Consider the following 21,088-nt stretch of genomic DNA (forward strand, 5'->3'; position numbering starts at 1 on the left):
AGTGGCGATTTTACAAGGAAAATGTTGGTATTTTGACCATTTTTGTCGAAATCAGAAAAACATATATATGGGAGCTATATCTAAATCTGAACCGATTTCAACCAAATTTGGCACGCATAGTTACAATGCTAATTCTACTCCCTGTGCAAAATTTCAACTAAATCGGAGTTAAAAATTGGCCTCTGTGGTCATATGAGTGTAAATCGGGCGAAAGCTTTATATGGGAGATATATCCAAATCTGAACCGATTTCAAGCAAATTTGGCACGCATAGTTACAACGCTAATTCTACTCCCTTTGCAAAATTTCAACTAAATCGGAGCCAAAAATTGGCCTCTGTGGGCAAATGAGTGTAAATCGGGCGAAAGCTACATATGGGAGCTATATCTAAATCTGAACCGATTTGGCTGATATTTTGCAAGTTTTTCGAGACTCATAAAATATTCGGATGTACGGAATTTGAGGAAGATCGGTTGATATACACGCCAATTATGACCAGATCGGTGAAAAATATATATGGCAGCTATATCTAAATCTGAACCGATTTTTTCCAAAATCAATAGGGATCGTCTTTGAGCCGAAACAGGACCCTATACCAAATTTTAGGACAATCGGACTAAAACTGCGAGCTGTACTTTGCACACAAAAATACATCAACAGACAGACAGACAGACAGACAGACAGACAGACAGACAGACGGATAGACAGACGGACAGACAGACGGACAGACAGACAGACGGACATCGGTAAATCGACTCAGAATTTAATTCTAAGCCGATCCGTATACTAAAAGGTTGGTCTATGATTACTCCTTCTTGGCGTTACATACAAATGCACAAACTTATTATACCCTGTACCACAGTAGTGGTGAAGGGTATAAATATGGGAAACATTTAAATCTGAAGCAATTTTAAGGAAACTTCGCAAAAGTTTATTTATGATTTATCGCTCGATATATATGTATTAGAAGTTTAGGAAAATTAGAGTCATTTTTACAACTTTTCGACTAAGCAGTAGCGATTTAACAAGGAAAATGTTGGTATTTTGACCATTTTTGTCGAAATCAGAAAAACATATATATGGGAGCTATATCTAAATCTGAGCCGATTTCAATCAAATTTGGCACACATGACTATATTACTAATTGTACTCCTAGTGCAAAATTTCAACCAAATTGGGCCAAAACTCTGGCTTCTGGGGCCATATAAGTCCATATCGGGCAAAAAATATATATGGAAGCTATATCTAAATCTGAACCGATTTCAATCAAATTTGGCATATATGACTATACTACTAATTGTACTCTTTGTACAAAATTTCAACCAAATTCGGCCAAAACTCTGGCTTCTGGGTTCATATAAAAATGCATATCGGGCGAAAGATATATATGGGAGCTATATCTAAATCTGAACCGATTTCTTCCAAAATCAATAGGGTTCTATTTTGACCCAAATTAGGAACATGTGCCAAATTTGAAGGCTATTGGACTTAAATTGCGACCTAGACTTTGATCACAAAAATGTGTTCACAGACAGACGGACGGACGGACGGACAGACGGACATGGTTATATCGACTCAGGGACATACCCTGAGCATTATTGCCAAATACACCATGTGTCTATCTCGTCTCCTTCTGGGTGTTACAAACATATGCACTAACTTATAATACCCTGTTCCACAGTGTGGCGCAGGGTATAAAAAAAATAATCTATATAGAAATAAAATTTTTTGGTAAAATTTTCTCCTAATTTTGGTAGATTATTTCTTGCTCGAGCGGCAACCGTGGTGGTAAATCAATATTAAAGTGAATTGGCTACATCATTTCTGTATTTATCGAATATACGAGTATTGGCCAAATCGGTGATGAAAACTGATTACGGGGACAACGAGTCTGAAATTTTTGCAATTGTAGAAAAATACCTTAGCCAAAATTTAAAAAAAAGAGCTTGGTCTCCCGAAATAAAATCCTGTGTCCGTTTCTAGATAAAATGCTCCATTTTCGAATACCGTGGAATAAAGGACATCATAGTTTTCTTTTTTAAATGTTGACAAACCTCTGAACTTCTTTTGTAAAAATGTAGAAATTTGATGTTAGGTTAGGTGTATTGGTAGCCCGATATTTCAGGCTCACATAGACTATTCATTCCATTGTGATATCACAGTGGTGAACTTCTCTCTTATCACTGAGTCCTGATCGATTCAATGACAAATTTGATGTTAATTTATTATGTTAAACCGATTTCAAAAAAATCCTCAAATTTATGGAAATTCCCCATAAAATCCCCAAGTTCCCAACTCAGAAATCTCGTTGCCATTCACGTAAAAATATTCGCAATTTGGGGAAAAATCCCCAATACTAGCAACACTGCTTCTATGCTAAGCAAAATTCGCATACAAAATTTAAGGGCATGAAATCTTTGGCCTCACGACAATATTTTTTTCAGTGAAACATGTTTTAAGAACAAAATGTCAGAAATTAAAGCCGACCAATTTTTGTCGGCAGTAAACGACATTCATTGTTTTTTATCTGCTGGGGTGGCTTGACGGCAGATATGATACAAATTTGTGTATTCAGTGCTGGTAAATTATCCACTAAAACATCAATTAAACAATTTATGGTAGAAAATAAAATATTTATAGTCAAAAATCAGATTTAAGTTAATATATTTAGGCGTTTAAATTTAAGTCGACTTGGGCCGACATAATCGACGACGGCGTCTACGGACTGCGGCTAAAATCGTCGGGGCGACCCGGCCGCTTCATTCTCTGGTCAGTCGTATTCCTTTTTAATTTAACAACTGAATACGCTGAGCCGTGTCTTTTGTGACCTTCATACTTAAAAAAATATTGCAGTGATGCCAACGATTTCTTGTCCTCAAAATAGGAACGCTAATTTTGCTTAGCATAGAAGCAGCATTTCTACACGCAAAAAAATAATTCTTTCCTCCCAAACGAAATTTTAGACAAACAAAGTTCGTTTCTCATTTGCTTTTCGCTGTAAGGAAGTGTATTTGGAAGAAAAGTATATACTTTTTGTGATAAACGTTTATTCTTTTCCAGGATGTAAAAACAATTTCATAAAGCCTAGCTCAAAAAAAAAACATTTTCTTGCTAATTGCATTGTCCCTCACATCTTTCTCACATCCACGAGGATTTTTAGTTCTTAACACCTTTTCCTGTAATACCAACAATGTAGAAGAAATTATACGATTTTATAAATTTTTAAATTTTTTTTTACCTTTCGCCTGGACGGAGAATCGAACCGCTGACCATGCACATTGTAAGCCAACACACTAACCACTGAGCTATGTACCTGTTATGGTCATCAATAGATAAATATCAATATAAGTTATATTTATATAGCATAGCTTGCGGCGCCCACGAACCGAATAAACAAAGTTTATTTAACAGAAACAAACACTTAGTTTGGCACCGTGGAGCAGTGGTAGCTACGTCCGACTCTCATGCCAAGGGTCGTGGGTTCGATCCCTGCTTCGGCCAAAGTTTTTTTTTTGCTTTTGTTTTTTTTTTTTTTTACATATATTCCAGATATATTCGGAAGATTCCGAAAAAATGTTCAACATTAGATTGTACTATATTAAATTTTGAACTGTAAAATGTGTCTTATTAAAGACCTAAAGTCAGAAAAGAACAGTGTTTGATATAAACGAAATGGACTGTGTTGTTATTTCAAAAATAACTTTTTTTATTGAAAAAATAAAAATTTTGTAACAAACGAATTTTTTTGGTGATAAAAGTTTAAAATTTTCGAAGCAATTCAAAAAACTCTAACAAAAGAAAAACGTTTTCGGTACACGTTTTTCAAACGTTTTTTTTCTTTGCGTGTATGGTTTAAAGTTTTTTTTCTTAGTCCCGAAGTCGCCATACTTTTCAATAAAGTTGTTTTACACTTATAGTTAAGTGATTCGCAAAAAGAAAAAGTAAGAACATTTTTGTTGACTAAGGAATTATTTAAAAGAAAAAAATTATTCTGAAAAATTCTTAAAAATCAGTTAAATCGTCTCCAAATTTGTTGATCTTTTGTATCTTGACTACAAAGCAAAAGATCATTGAAAAGAGTAGTAAATATTGTTCATAATTTTATTTTGAAGACATTTTTTTAGCCATTTTTGAAGTCTGTTCTGAATTTGGAAATTAAAGTTGTCTTTATTATGTTTTTAAAGGATTTTGATAGCATATGAAGAAAAAAGTAGAAAAAAGGAATAAATTTAAATTTGTTTCCTAGTAGCAAATACGCAAAACTCAATTTTAAACAAGTATATACGGCCGTAAGTTCGGCCAGGCCGAATCTTATGTACCCTCCACCATGGATTCTACGAGAGATTGTCATGCACAATCGAATTACTACGGTTGTGGAAATACTTTCCGATGGCAAGGTATCATAAATCTACTTAACATCGTCTTCGGTTTACCTGAGGGCTATATATAACTATAGACCGATATGGACCTAATTAGGCATGGTTGTTAAAGGCCATATACTAGCACAATGTACCAAATTTCAATTTAATCGGATGAAATTTGCTCCTCAAGAGGCTCCAAAATCAAGTCTGGGGATCGGTTTATATGGGGGATATATATGATTATGGACCAATTTTGGCATTTTTGTTGAAGACCATATACTAACACCACGTACCAAATTTCAACCGGATTGGATGAATTTTGCTCATCCAAGAGGCTACAGAGTTCAAATTTGGGGATCGGTTTATATGGGGGGCTATATATAATTATGAACCGATATGAAGTAATTTTTGCATGGTTGTTAGAGACTATATACTTACACCACGTACCAAATTTCAACCGGATTGGATGAAATTTTCTTCTCTAAGAGGCTCCGCAAGCCAAATCTAGGGTTGGTTTATATGGGGACTATATATAATTATGGACCGATGTGGACCAATGTTTGAATGTTTGTTAGAGACCTTATACTAACACCATGTACCAAATTTCAGCCGGATCGGATGAAATTTGCTTCTCTTAGAGGCTCCGCAAGCCAAATCTGGGGTTGGTTTATATGGGGACTACATATAATTATGGACCGATGTGGACCAATTTTTGCATGGTTGTTAGAGACCATACACCAACGCCATGTACCAAATTCGGTACAGTTCGGATGAAATATGCTTCTCTTAGAGGCTCCGCAAGCCAAATCTGGAGGTCCGTTTATATGGGGGCTATACGTAAAAGTGGACCATATGGCCCATTTGCAATACCATCTGACCTACATCAATAACAACTACTTGTGCCAAGTTTCAAGTCGATAGCTTGTTTCGTTCGGAAGTTAGCGTGATTTAAACAGACGGACGGACGGACATACTCAGATCGACTCAGAATTTCACCACGACCCAGAATATTTATACTTTATGGGGTATTAGAGCAATATTTCGATGTGTTACAAACGGAATGACAAAGTTAATATACCCCCATCCTAGGGTGGAGGGTATAAAAATTATTTCTTAAATGTGATCTTACATTAATTATCCGCTTCTTTGTCTCCGAATATATACCAAAATCATTAGTGTAGAGAACATTTTTGGAGCCGGATAACCTTTTTCAGTGTACAGTGGGAGGTTGTTATTTCAGACTCAGGTATTTTTATTGTTATATTTTTATGTTTAGGTCATTGACAAGGGACTTGCCTTTTATAGCCAAATCTGTATGTCACAGCACAATTCCTATATAAATGAAATTTGGACAAAATTTCCGTTGAAAAAAAAAACATTTTAACAAACTTTAAAAATTCTTAAACAAATATGAAACTATTAAAACATGCATGCAAACCACATTGTTTCATACATTTTCTTTATTTTTATTTTTTTACAGAGGAAGAGAATAAATACAATAATCACTATCATGGAAACGATTCAAATAATGTGGAAATTATTGACATAGGTAAGTGACTCTCGCATAAATTATTCATAATAATCATCTCAATACTCTTCATTCATTAGTTTAATTCGGAAATTAGATTGAAATTGATTTGTAAAAAATTGTTTGTTTGTTTATTGTTATGAGTATTAAATATAAATATTATTATTTGGCATTATTCAAATGTTTGGATTAGATAATGCAAAAAATTAAGACAATTTTTAACTTAATATTCAAGAGAATTGAGATAAATGGTATTTACAACTAAAAACGTATAACATTTTCGCATAGATATCATATTTAAATTTTTATTAATATTTATTATGCACTATGGACTATAGATTAATGAATGAACGAAACAATTTATAGAGAATTACTACTAATTCGTTTACTTTCGTATTAAATTAGTTTGTGTTTTTAAGTAGTTCCCTGCTACTACTTCTTAAACATATTCAACGGCTACGACGAATTTCTTATGTAGCCTTGTACACAGAATTGTTGCCGAAACCCATATATGCTTTACATAGCCCTCAGTCGAAAATACAAAAATATTTAAATATTCACAATTCTATTGTTTATGTTCTGATTCAATTCTTAAAATGTTCATGAATTTCATTTGCTTTTGTATTCCGTATCAAAGGTGTCATCCCCGGTTGCTCTATATGTACTGATACTTACTCGAACAAAAACAAAAACAATAACAAAATGAACTCTGTCTACCCCGCAATTATTGTTCTACGAGGGGATATATGGAAGTCAGTACAAACGTATAGAGATAATCATTCGAATATTTAACTTCGACAATTATTAAAGATATCGAGGCACACATATACAAGTAAAGTTGTTGCAAATGAACTTCAGTACATAGGGATATCAATGAATGTGAATACCCCATTATGGGAATACGAAATTCCCACAGTGTTCAGAGAACTAATTGTTTGATACATCAACTAAATGACTAATGGTTCGAACCATCAACTGAGTCCAAAGATGTCACTCGGGATATATTATATATATATAATTAGATCAATCCAGACATACGTGCTAAATGTAAATATCATATGAAACCAGCGGATTTGTTATCTCGAAATATTGTAGACTATATCGATTAGGGCGGTGGAGCTATGTTACTACTAAACGAGTTCGCATTTGGAGAATGAACCACACCCAGAAAAAAGTGACCCCTTCTTTAAGTTAAAATGAACTCATTGTGAAGAAAGTTGAACTTCGTATAGCGCCAAAGACATTTTTATTTGTTTGAACGATGTGATTTTCGTAGAAATTAGGAATAATGCATTCCATATATTAGTTAACATTTTCCTATATTTATATACCACTATACTACAGAATGAAAAAATTTAACTAATTTGAATTCATATATGGAATGATTTTATTGAAATTTTTTCATTCATTTCGACAAATCTTACACATTTGTGGTAAAACTTTTACTTCATAATTAGAACTGCTTACCTTCGTTTTTAAATACAATTTTATTTATTTCTATAAGCAATTTTATCTTCAATAAAAGACATGTTTTATTAATATATTGAATATATTTATTAAGAATCAACAGCATCGAATCTCTTTGAAATATTAATTTATTATTCCACTATTTCCAATTGCCGTGTGATATTATCAACTGTAAAACGCACTTTTTCTTCTTCTTGTAGTTTTCACTTTTAATAAGTTGCTGCCTAACGATTTTGTCCTCCTTTTACAATTTCAATACCTACAAATATAAAAAATCATAAAACATTTTTGTTGCAAAAGGTTAGCGTCACTGAATATTACCTGATAATTGAAGATTCCAAAATGAAGACAAATGAAAGGGTTGTTATTCTGCTGGTGTTTTCTTTCTTTATACACTATCACGAACATTGATAGATTTATTTAAAAAAACGAAAATTTTTCTCACTAATTTAAAATAACAAATATTTTATATATTTTATTTGTTATTTATTATATTATTTTACCATATTATTTTTTAACAATCTCTTCGTATACCAAAACAACGCGATTCCAACTAAAAAAACAACCGACGCGCAAATATATCGATTACACCCACGCGCAAACACATCGATTACGATTACAGGTATCGATTACAGGTAGACAATAGAAATGTAGGAAAATTTCCTATATTCTAACAAGTGTGTTTCCTTAAGTTTTGAAAGGATTGCATACTTCTTAGTACGAATGAACTAAAATATTTTTCTATGCCAAGTGTTGTTCGTATGTATGAAAAACTTTCTATTATAAAGGAAGTCGCAATTATCATTTTATAAGAAATTTTACTAATTTTGAGGAAACTTGGTTTTAGTTCGGTTTTTGTTTATTTTTACGAATGCTTTGTTATCGGTGAATAAAATTTTCTTTTTCAGTAGTAAATTCTTATACCCAGCGAAGAAAATAGTATGAGTAAAATTCCATGCCTTATTCAAGTTAACGAACTAATCCTAACTGCTTACAGTTTAGGATTTTTTTACTGAAACGAGTAAATTTTATTATTTTTCACAAAAATTTACCTTAATGGAAATAAAATGGATAAACTATATTGATGAAAATTTTTTCCTTTAGTTTCGAAGGCACTTTTTTCTGGGTGCATTACATGATACACCAATAAAAGTGGTATATCCTCTAATTGTTCTACTGTATCTAACATAGTAATACTGCTACAACACAGAGTACACACTGAAAAAATATTTTAGTGATATTAAAGATTACGCAACCTCATTCTTAGGATGCGCATTTTACACACTTTTAAGGACAAATTTCTTTAAAAAAAATGAAATTTTAATTAAAAGAAAGTTTATAATCTTAGCTTCAAAAATTTTTTTTCATTAAATTTAGGACACACATTTTAAAAATGTGTGTCCTTTTGTTAAAGTTGCATATCTTTAAACTAATTCGAATTTTCCTTAAAGTAAAGAAACACATTTTTGATTTAAAGAACTCGGCCTTAAAATAACTCAAATATTGAATCTTTAGATTTAAGATAAAAACGCTTCAAATATAGTCCAAGACTTATTTTGAGCATTTAGCATCTTTGGTTTAAAGTTTTTTTTTGGAATTACGAAAATAATTTTTACTTCGAGTATCAGTCATAATTTGGATTTTTAAACTGGCATTTGTTTGTACGTGAATAAATTTATTAATATACCGTTAATATAGAATGAAAATCCGATAAATAAGATATGTATCCTAATTTTAAATTTATAGATCCTATATTTATAGCCAGATAGGTCGCAAAAAATTTCCTTACTTTTAAAGAACCCGCATCTTTGGGTCAGAATCAATACCAAAATCCTTAAAGAAAGGTCAAAATCTTTGGATCCAAGTAAACTTTTTTTGAGTGCACTGACCGTTGAGTACCAGCTTATGCTCCCGGAATGATAGTTATGGGTCTAGTGGAAACACCTAATACGTTTAAATTTTCACACAGATGAATAAAGAACTAAAATTAGGAGAATATAGATGTACTTATGGAAATTTCAGCAATAGCAGAATGTGTGAAATGTCTCAGCACCAGCATTGCCACAACGAAATTTTATTTTGGATCATTTTTTTCTAAAATCGAACCAAAATTCTCTCCAGCGGACCAAATTGCCAATTTGCCTTAAACAATAATATATTTTTTGTACATTGTGCTTTTACTAAAAAATAAAGTTTACTAAAAAATAAAGTTTACATCGGAATGAAAACGTGGACTTTTAAACTTTTTTTTAATTTGGAAAAGTTGACTTTTTGAAAAGATCGAATTTTTAAAACCAATTTCAGCTACCAAAAAAAACGGAAATTCAATATTACTACAAGTTGGCTTTCGACTTTAGAGGTATTTTGAGACCACAACAGACTCTCATTTGGTCCCATGAAGATCGTTTTTACTTCTTTAAAGAATACAATAGATTTCGGAATTTTCATCCGAAATTTTGTAGTGTTGTTCCCAAAACTTGATGCTTCACATCTGGTTTATATAGCTCCATATTCTTATATAGTTAAATACCCCTATTCCATTTCTTGCCCACATTCGAATATGTGGGTTAAAATGGTCCAAAAAGATATAAAACCTGAGCCAAGGCCTGAATCGTGAAATTACCATCCGATTTTCTTCTAAATTAGAAGTATAAAAGTATCCAAGGAATTTAAGATTCCTCTACAACTTAAACGTAGTTTCGTAAAGATCCAGAATCAAATGTAGTTTCCATATGTAAAGTGGATAAATTTGACTAAATTTATCAAAACGGACGGCTCATTGACTCAAATCTAAAAATTTCAAATCTTTTGGACCAATTTTGGTCCGATCGGACCAAAATGGCAACGCTGCTCAGCAACAACAAGAGTCTGACAAGGGTGAATATATTCAGAACAGAGAATGAAGCCCACCCATTTTTGTCGGCGACGGCTGATACTACATGTCCAGCAAAAAAATTTGGAAGTTCTTCCAAAGGCACAACTTTAAAAGCACTTCCAGAAGATGTACTCCCAATGATGTTCTTTATTTTAACTACACAGGAAGTTTTTTTCATTCAATTTTTTATAACATGCTTTTTTCATATTGTTTCAAATTGGTTAAAACACTTTAAGAATTAATAAAATGGTACAAATTATTAAAATTTTGTCAAAAAAAAAAATGCTAAATCCAATCTGAAAAAATTGTGAATTTTGGAAAATATTTGAGGTCAAATGTTTCAAACAAGCGTTAGAATCCATTAAAAATTATTTATTTGACAAAATATCACACAATTTCTTAATTTACATCCAAAACAATGAATTCGGATCACACCAAAAGAAGTAATGCAAATTCAGTGCACCGGCTGTTGAAATGGAGGACTTACGTCCTATGACAAGCCCATGTTAAATTCATCGCTTCTGCGTCAATTTTGCACCACTTCCGGATCCAAAAAGAACATTTTCATTACTTTTTTGGCGACGCTTTTTTTGCTGGGTGTTTGCATCCAGCGGCGGCGGCTTGATGGCAAGGCGATATAAATCCATTATAAAATAAATTTGAAGCAGAGAATGAAGCCGACCCATTTTTGTCGGCGGCTGACACTAAATTTTTGCCTTCGGCGACGGCAGCTTGACGAGTAAGCCGATATAAATGTATTAGCAGCTTGAAATTGATTGAACATTTAGGCAAAAAATACGACGATTATTAATAAATTTTTCTAACCTAAATCGATATTTTTGATTGATTTGAGTCAAGATGAGTTGACATATTCGGCGCGACTCGGCGGTTTCTTTCTCTGATTTGAAGTTATCCGAATGTTAGTAAGATTAGTTCTACAACCAAATTTACATTTCTGTCAAATTTTCTGAGCTAAATATTTGCAAAATTATTATTGCAACTTGATACTGATGGATTGTGGGTGAAAACATTTGGCAAAAAATATAACAATTATTAATACATTTTTCTGGTATAAATCAATATTTTTGATTAATTGGGGGCTAAATTTGAGTCGACATATTCGGCGTCGGCGTCGTCAGACAAAAAATGGTCGGCGGCGCGACTCGGCAGATTCATTCACTGTTCACGAATGATTAAGACAAACAAAATTACATAGTAAATGCGTTAGGATAGGGAGAATCCCAGGCAGTCTATATTTTGAAGCGTGACACTTTCCAATAATTGAAAAATACTCATACAAGCTGCCGATTTTATATCCGTTTGAATAAGTTGGGTACGATCCCTTAAATCATAAATTTCCCCAAAAATATTCTTTTTGTATTGCTTGGCATAGCAACCCTACCATGTATACATTGCTTGGGTACTATTGGATGGACTACTGATAACAATATAGACTCACTCACATATCATCATTTGTGATGATTAAACTACACTTCCAGACAATGTTCGAATGAAATTGAGGAGAGTTGCAGTGAAACAGAATTTAACATAAAAATTTAGTTCAAGTTGAAACGTTCTTAAGAGTAAACAGGTTAGTTCGTGTTCGTGAAATAAGTGGTGGTGTTGTTAAGACTGTTACAAATGTATCGTTAAAGTTTAATAAATTAAGATAAAAATGTTATTAAAATGCATTAATTAGTCAGAAGCAATAGGCATGTAGTGAAAAACAAAACTGTCGTATATGTTACTACAACATTTATGGAAAGCGAAAGTGTTATCTGAAAAAACCTTTTTCTTGTGAAAAAAATTTATTTTTTTGTTTATATATTGCAAATATATCAATGTGAAATAATAAATCCTATCCTCAGTGAAATATAAACTATCTACGAACTAAGTTTAATTATTAAAAAAAAATCAGTATCAATGGGCATCAAGCTCGAAGTCCACGTCACGGCAAATAAATTACAATGGCTTTCAGTAAATATTGAAATGTAACGCATAATTAAAATGTAGAAAGCAATTATTTTGTTATCCACACAGAAATAAAAAATAAAATAATATAAAATCATGTAAAATAATATAACATAAATGTCGACATGATCTAAGTAGTACAATTTTTACGAATGTTCTTATCAAATGAATCGTTTTAATTCGTATTTTTATTCCATTTTTTTGCTATAACAAAAACAACATTTTTGTACTTTGCTATGACAAAAACATTTGAAATTGAATTTCCCAACATGACAAAAATATCAAATGATTATTGCCAACAGATGACAGATACTCGCCATCAAGTCAATTTTTGTTTCAACTATATTCCTTCCTTCCTTTCCTTTTTTTCCTTTTTTTATAAAAATTTTCACAATAACAAGACTTGATTCTGCCAAAATTTTATATTTAGTAAACTAATGATCCGAAATCTGTGAAAACCTAAAATGATATTGATTTAATTCTAGTAGTGCGACCTATTAGGATTTTCAATATGACATCCAGACCATCAAAAGGCATATTGTAAGACTGGGAGATATGCGAAATACATCATAAAATGGATCGATATCAGGGATGAAAAATCAATTTTTTGAATTGTACCAACAAGAATAAAAAAGTGTACTTTATGGGTTAAAATGTACCAAATTTTAAAAACAATGGATTGAAGTGTAGTAACCGGAATATAAAAATTACTTATCAACTTGTAAAATAACGAGGGTGCTATTTGTAAAGGTTTTGTGCGAGTCAAAATTCAAAATCTGTTTCCTTCCAATGTGTTTTTGGTGTCAAAGCCTTCATCATATCTTCATATTCTAATAGTCAGTCAAAGACGTAACAAAATTGGGGATTTGAACACAAGAGCTTCTTAAAGGACCACAAGACTTGCCATTTTTGCTCAAAAATTGGCCATTTTTGCTCAAAATAAGGCATTCAATATTGGAAATTAATTAAATGGAAAAAAAATTTTCACTCAAGAGTTGTTCATAACATGACCTCAGTTTCAAGACTAAAGTTCCATGGAAATGCTTCACAAATTCTGAATATAGTTTTTTATCCATTTCAGGATATAGAAAAAATGGTCTACGTGGCGTCCTCATTTGATGTATTGTATTTTAAATATTCAGCTTGCATTTAATATTCCCAAATGTTATATTTTATTGTCAGATGTCAGATACAAATCGAACTCCAAATTTTAAATTTCTTACCCCTTTTGGTTAGTACCTAAAATATGTGTACAATATATTTTTTATTGGACAATTGATTAATTAGAACTTCTCGAGCATTTTGAAGACAAACTGAGTACTTCAAATTGTACCAAATAGGTCATTGTAGTACCATTGTACTTTTAAGAAGTGGAATGTACCAAATTTAGTACAATTGCACCAACTTTTACATCCCTGATCGATATAACCCACCTTCGAATTTGGTCCTCTTACAGACATCTTTGAATTTGATCAAATGACAGACATCTTGGATGCTGAGAAATCACTAGTCCCAAGATTTACAAATATAATGGTGAACTTATTATAGCATCCATCCATTATGAAAGTACACAAAATATTTAGTTCTCAGGGAAAGTACACATAAAATGTGATATTTGTGTGCCACCTTTTTGTCATATTGCGGAATTTTCCCTATTTATCATATTTTCAGTGGGCACTAATGCCGCCTAAAAGTATGCAACGAAAAAATTCTGGTAAACTACCGGCTTAACAGCCAATTTCTCATATCCGAAACGAACGCTTTCGTTCGACTGAAATGCCAAAAACAGCCTTTATAAATTTAGCTGTTTTGGGCATTCTAGTCGAACAAAAGCATTCGTTTCGGATATGAAAAATTGGCTGTAAATTTTTACATACTAAATTTTAAAGAATGGTTTTCAATAAAATCGAGATAAAATTTTAATTTTAGGTCAGTGAGGAGGTGAATTGAAAAATTTTATTTCTCAATTCTATATATAAAGCACTGATAAAAATGTGTTTAATTGTGACTTGTTCTATTTGAAAAAATATGCCACTTTTACAATGAGTGTGCCACCTTTTATTAGAGTTGAGATAACAGAAAATAGAATGAAGTCTGCAATCAAAACTTTCAAGCCTTATTGCCTAAATTCAAAACGACCCTAGACTGACCTGACGTTATTAACAAGAACATATCACAATAAATAATTACATGGCATACTACTAAACATATTACTATTATAATACCACACTAAATATCATAAAAAAAAACATGGCTATTACTTATCCTGCAGTAATGGAGCGTACAATGAACTGTTTTTCAAAGTTCATAATACGAGTAATTGAGATTAAAGTTATATTTAAGTACATATATATATAACAATGTGTATATATGTATGATCATTTTGCAATGTATTCAGCTTAGGGTTCTAAAGGAATGCGATTGAAGATTAGATTATTATACGTATATGAAACTACGAGTATGTACTTACGCTATAAAATCTAAGTTAGCTTCAGATACATTTAAATAAAGTAATTATAGATATTTTATGAAGGTAGGGGTAAAAACAACAAATGGACATTATACCACAAACGAGTTCTATAATTATCAGAATATATTGTGTAGTTAATATAATATGAAATTTCAGGTTGAGCAAAAATGGAAACAGAATAAAATTAGTATAGCATGTCTTCGTTGTAATAGGAAAACACATTTTGCATGAAAGGTAATTAAAATTAGGATTCTAATTTTGGGTTTTGATGAATGTATACACCGAGAGAAAAACATCTTTTATGCTCCATATGCAGCTCTAACAAAATAAAAATAACTAAACGGAAGATGGGACAGAAGTTTCACCTACATGAACATGACGAAGAGGAGATGTGAACAGTGTTGCCAGTATTTTTCTGGCTCTTGTCCCCAAATTATGATGTTTTCGTCCCCAAAAACCCCCAATTTAAATTTGAATTCCTCACAAAAATCCTCAATATATTTTTGACAATTTTTTTACGAAAAAAAGCAAAAGGCTCTGCTGAAGAATATCAGTAATAATTTAAAAATAAAAATTTTGTTAAATCAAGCAAGCTACAATAAAATCACGATTTCGAACCCCAACACCCAGAGACTGGTGATCGTCTTCCAAATGCTGAAAATATGAAAATCGGAGTTTGGTCACATTGTATTTATGAACGAAAATCTACTTCTAAATATTCAAGTAGTAAAATTTCTATAGAAATTCCCAGCAAAAAAAGCGTCGCCAAAAAAGTAGTGAAAATGTTCTTTTTGGATCCGGAAGTAGTGAAAAATTGGCACAGAAGTGATGAATTTAACATGGGCTTGTCATAGGACGGATGTCCACCATTTCAACAGCCGTTGCACTGAATTTGCATCACGTCTTAAGGTGTGATCCGAATTCATTGTTTTGTGAATTAAAAAATTTTGTTATATTTTGTCAAATAAATAATTTTCATAAATTTTTATGATTTTTAATGCATTCTAACGCTTGTCTAAAATGTTTGAATTAAAATATTTTGAAACATTCGCAATATTTCTTGAATGGATTTAGAATTTTTTTCGACAAAACTTCAATAATTGATACCATTTTATTAATGACTACTATGTTTTTAACCTTTTTGAAACACAAAAATTAAATTGACGCATTAAAAATAAGACAAAAGCGTGTTGTAAATAATTGAATTAAAAGAACTTCCTGTGTTGTTAAAATAAAGAACATCTTTGGGAGTACATCTTTTGGAATTGCTTTTAAATTTGAGCCTTTGGAAGAACTTCCAAATTTTTTTGCTGGGAATAAAATTTTGACAAAATTTTCTATAGAAATAAAATTTTGTCAAAATTTTCTATAGAAATACAATTTTGACAAATTTTTCTATAGAAATAAAATTTTGAAAAAATTTTCTATAGAAATAACATTTTGACAAAATTTCCTATAGAAATAAAATTTTGAAAACATTTTCCATAGAAATAAAATGTTGACAAAACTTTCTATAGAAATAAAATTTTGAAAACATTTTCCATAGAAATAAAATGTTGACAAAACTTTCTATAGAAATAAAATTTTTAAAACATTTTCTATAGAAATAAAATTCCCAAAGTCCCCAACTCAGAAATTTCACCCCCATTCATGAAAAAATATCCCCAATTTGGGGAAAAATCCCCAATATTGGCAACACTGGGTGTGTGCTGATGCTTTTCTTCGTCAATCGTAGATTCCGTCAAGATGTACTGTCTATGCGTACTTTGGAGCTGCTTCACTATTTCCTATTCTTCAATGTGTAACAGTGGGTCCATGTTTCAGAGTCTCTCACGAAACGACGCAGAAACTTCCACTGTTAACTGCCATATATGTACAATGTGTCTACTCTTTGCCCTTTAGACACTAAATCTTCTTAACATGTGGCACAAAGTCTTACTTTTGATAATAACTCACAAATTTCTTGAATGTGAACAATCAGCCCCCGAGTTTAGCTATTTCTTTCTTATTTTAATCAGAATAAATTTATTTTGTAATATTAGAATCTTCAAATATAAAAAAGAGAATTTGAGACATTGGCTCCTGCTATGAATTTGCAAAAAAAAAACATTGTCTACAATTTTATGTGTTAATGAACCTTAACATTAATTGTTAGCGCCTAAAAATATGTTAACATATTTTCTGCACAAATAACACAGACCAAATTATAAACGGTCTTTGCAAACATCTACCAATAATATATTCAAATACATATTGACCGTTATGCTTAACATTGATACAACCCTGTCTGACAACTGTCATTTGGACATTTTATATTGCTGCTCTCTTCATTGAATATTCTGTTGAGAGAATTCTACGACTGTACAAACAAAACAGCTGATTTAAATTAGAGGAGAGAGAAAACACGAAAGTTTATTCAAACGTTATAAAATATTGAAGTCTCCTCATGCAACTACTTTACTGTTGAAGATATATTGAACAAATCAGTTTACTTTTAACGCTTGTCTTATTAAAACGTGTTCACCGGAAACCTCTGCAGTTTTTATTCGAAACTTTGCCGGCCGAAAAAGCATTTTTTTGTCATACATACGAACGGAACCGTCGAATAATATACACAAGTCAAAGAAAACATACCTACTTACCTAGCAACATCTGAATTTTTGTTTTGGGGGTTTATTTGGTTGATTCTTTTCTCCTTCGTTTTGATCTGTTGTCTCATTCATTAATGGTAATTTAACAAAGTGTTCCGTGTTGTTTCTGCTCAAAGTGAGTGAGTTGGGGTATCATTGAAAAATATAGCAAAGATTATAACTTTTCGTAGACCTCTCAGTGTGGGTCGGCGGTCTTCTGAGTGGCCCTCGTTGATTCATCTTCTTCACATAGAACATAGAACAACAATCAACCCAAACGAATAAATTGAACAAAACCCCAAGAAAAGTTTTGAACATAACAGAGAAGAGTGCAGATGATATAAGGCTGCTGTTCCAACTACATTTATGTGCATTCCAAATTAGAATTCAAGTCGTTTGTTGTTGTTGTTGTTTTTTTTTTGTGGAATAACATTGAAACGAAATCTGCTGGTGCAGAGTGTGAATGAAAGAAACAAAAAATAAAGAAAAAATAGCGAAAGTAATTTAAGTAATTTGTGAGAATTTTCGAGTAATTTTTAGAAAAATAAAGAATTGAAATTAAAAAAAGAAACAATTGCTAATTCCACATCCTTTTTTGGTGCAAACTTTCAGATACTCAGCCAGAGGACAAAATGACCAGTTACGACGATGTAAGTAAAACATTTGTTTTTGCACTCACATGCACATGAACACACATGTGCATACAAACCTATCTTGATACCTTATTGTTCATTGTAGGCTAAGTCGATTTGGTATACTTTGCATTTTATACATTTGAATGCGTTAATTTACCTTAAGAAAAAAAATCCAGTCATATCGTAGTCTTTTCCAAATATGTAAAAATGCCTTACAGATTAAAACTATGCATCGCTGATACAATTGTTTTGTTTTTATTTATTTTACAATTTTAATGCTAATTTGGGAAGTTAGTATATAAGACAAAATTGAGCCATCACCCCCTTATTGGATTTGTACTGAAGACTGTGTACGTATAGTGAGGCATGCATACATTGGTATCTGGCATTTTCTTTTCAAGTACTCAAATAAATTCAAAAATCTTGAATATAATAATAATTATATTTCGAAACAACTTATGGCAAAAAATATCGTCAGCTGTTAGAGTAAAGCCATTTTGTTAACATGCGCAGTACATAGAATGATGCCATCCTTAATGGTGATGTTACCATCAGAATGTCAGATACTTTTCGGCAAGAGTTGCCCTCCAAAAAATTCAAAATCGAAGTTTTAAAAAACAAATAATTGTACAAAATAAACAATAAGTAAAATAATTTAAACGAGTTTTATAACCAATATACATATGTTCAAAATTCTTACTTTATGCGCAATGCAGACTATAATTTTACCGGACGACAGTGGTCGTGTCGAACATATCCCATATATTGGTTAAGTCCGAAGGTATAATCGATACTGCTGCATGCTTATGGGATCGATAACACATTTACCGATTATTTAGTCATCGCCGACAATTCGTATCGATTCGACACACTGTAAGATTCTTTACAAACACAAACATTCCGTCCGGAAAAACTTATAGTCTGGAGGACGCAATACCCTCATTGATCGGGGATCATTTAATGAAATGTAGACATGTGTAATTGTTCACATATGGCAACCCTACACACAAAGAAAATTTCATTAAAATTGAGCCAACGAAAATTTTTCATTTATATAATGAAACATTTGCATTAAGACCAATAAATCGTTAATTGTACGAATCGTTTCGTTGATTAACAGAAAATTCGTTATAATAACGAATTCGGTATATGCACAGAAAAAAAATTCACGAAAATTTTTGCAATTAAAATCTTAGTTGAGTTTTAAAATATATTCAATTAAAAATTGAATTGATTCAATAATTTTTTTAATTGAAACAAAAATCTATCACAAAAATTTATTGTATCAATTAGTTTTTTTAATTGGATCAATTAATTTTTTAATTCTACAATAATTTGCAAAAAAAATATGATTTATAAATTTTTATACCCTCCACCATAGGAGGGTAACACATCGAAATATTGCTCTAAGACCCCATAAAGTATATATATTCTGGGTCGAGGTGAAATTCTGAGTCGATCTAAGCATGTCCGTCCGTCCGTCTGTTGAAATCACGCTAACTTCCGAACGAAACAAGCTATCGACTTCAAACTTGGCACAAGTAGTTGTTATTGATAAACCGATCCCCAGATTTGGTTTGCGGGTACTCTAAGAGCAGCAAACTTCATCCGATCCGGCTGAAATTTGGTACATGGTATTAGTATATGGTCTCTAAGAACCATGCAAAAATTGGTCCATATCGGTCCATAATTATATATCGCCCTCATATAAACCGATCCCCAGATTTGACCTCCGGAGCCTCTTGCAGGAGCAAAATTTATCCGATCCGGTTGAAATTTGGAACGTGGTGTTAGTATGTGGTCTCTAACAACCAAGCCAAAATTGGTCCACATAGGTCTATAGTTATATACAGCCGATCGCCAATCACACAAAACTTGGTCCATATCGGTTCATAATCATGGTTGCCACTCGAGCCAAAAATAATCTACCAAAATTTTATTTCTATAGAAAATTTTGTCAAAATTTTATTTTTACGGAAAATTTTGTCAAAATTTTATTCCTATAGAAAATTTTGTCAAATTTTATTTCTATAGAAAATTTTGGCAAAATTTTATTTCTATAGAAAATTTTGGAAAAATTTTATTTCTATAGAAAATTTTTGACAAAATTTTATTTCTATAGAAAATTTTGTTAAAATTTTATTTCTATTCTATTTTACTTCTATAGAAAATATTGTCAAAATTTTATTTCTATAGACAATTTTGTCAAACTTAATTATATACGTATTTTATCTGCCTTTTTTAATTTAATATATACCACATATGGACTCCCTTGCAATTTAGAAGTTTTAAGATACCTTGGCATCGGCAATTGATACTGCAACCCAAGTAATTAGATTTTGGATGACAGTCTTCAGAAGAAGTGTCTACGCAATCCATGGTAGAGGGTACATAAGATTCGGCCCGGCCGAACTTACGGCCGTATATACTTGTTCTATGTAATATTAAAATAACAACTACAATCGACTTAGCTTAAAATAGAAATAAGGCATCACGATCCTTGGTTTTCATTTCTTTGCAAAACCTCCATTAAAAAACCCAGTTTTTCCAGTCACTTTTCATTGCTCCATTGTAATGCTTAACATGAATGTTTTTCACCTGGTTTCATAACATTAATTTCATAATATTTGTGTTTTTGTTTCTCTCTTTTTATATTTGGTATGTTTTACATCGACTCCCGTCCAATATGACCATATCGTGTAATGCTATCCCAACTACACCACAAAAATAAAACAATGACAACAACAACAACATCAACAGATATTGCAAAGATGCCGTACAGCTTTTGTCAATGGAAAAACGCGAGATCTTAGTTTCAGGTAAGTGAACCTACTACATTCCTACAATGTTACCAGATTTCCTATTTAATCATCCCCAAAAACATAGCAATTTTTTGCTAAAAATCTGTAAATATTACACGGTTTTACTATACGTCAGATACACACAAAGAAAAAATACTTTCCTCGGGGGCTATTTTTTAGACAAGCGAAATTTCCCTTTATTCTAAAGCAATAAATTTAAATTCATGACAAGCGTTGCAACGATTGCCTGTACACTGGTAGAAAAAGTTTCGTTATATGTGTCATTAAAATTGAGCCAATGAAACTAATTCATTGATATAACGAAATTTTTCGTTATTGTAACGAATTTTC

General features: G+C 31.7%; 1 protein-coding gene across 9 annotated transcripts in view; it reads left to right on the forward strand.

Annotated features, from left to right (window-relative positions):
• Aldh-III (Aldehyde dehydrogenase type III) overlaps positions 1-21,088 on the forward strand; it is a 72,681-nt gene that overhangs the window by 17,322 nt on the left and 34,271 nt on the right. For 5 of the 9 annotated variants that reach the window (XM_075313829.1, XM_075313831.1, XM_075313832.1 and 2 more), the window contains 3 exons: positions 5,841-5,909; positions 17,914-17,951; positions 20,697-20,755. In XM_075313829.1, the coding sequence (XP_075169944.1) occupies positions 5,841-5,909; positions 17,914-17,951; positions 20,697-20,755 (166 nt within the window). Of the gene's footprint in view, positions 1-5,840; positions 5,910-11,720; positions 11,822-12,182; positions 12,208-17,145; positions 17,438-17,913; positions 17,952-20,696; positions 20,756-21,088 lie in introns of those variants that run through there. The other 4 variants (XM_075313837.1, XM_075313834.1, XM_075313836.1 and 1 more) reach the window with 4 other exon arrangements.

The sequence above is a fragment of the Haematobia irritans genome, chromosome 5 (genome assembly GCF_050003625.1).
Source record: "Haematobia irritans isolate KBUSLIRL chromosome 5, ASM5000362v1, whole genome shotgun sequence".
Taxonomy (NCBI): Eukaryota; Metazoa; Arthropoda; class Insecta; order Diptera; family Muscidae; genus Haematobia; species Haematobia irritans.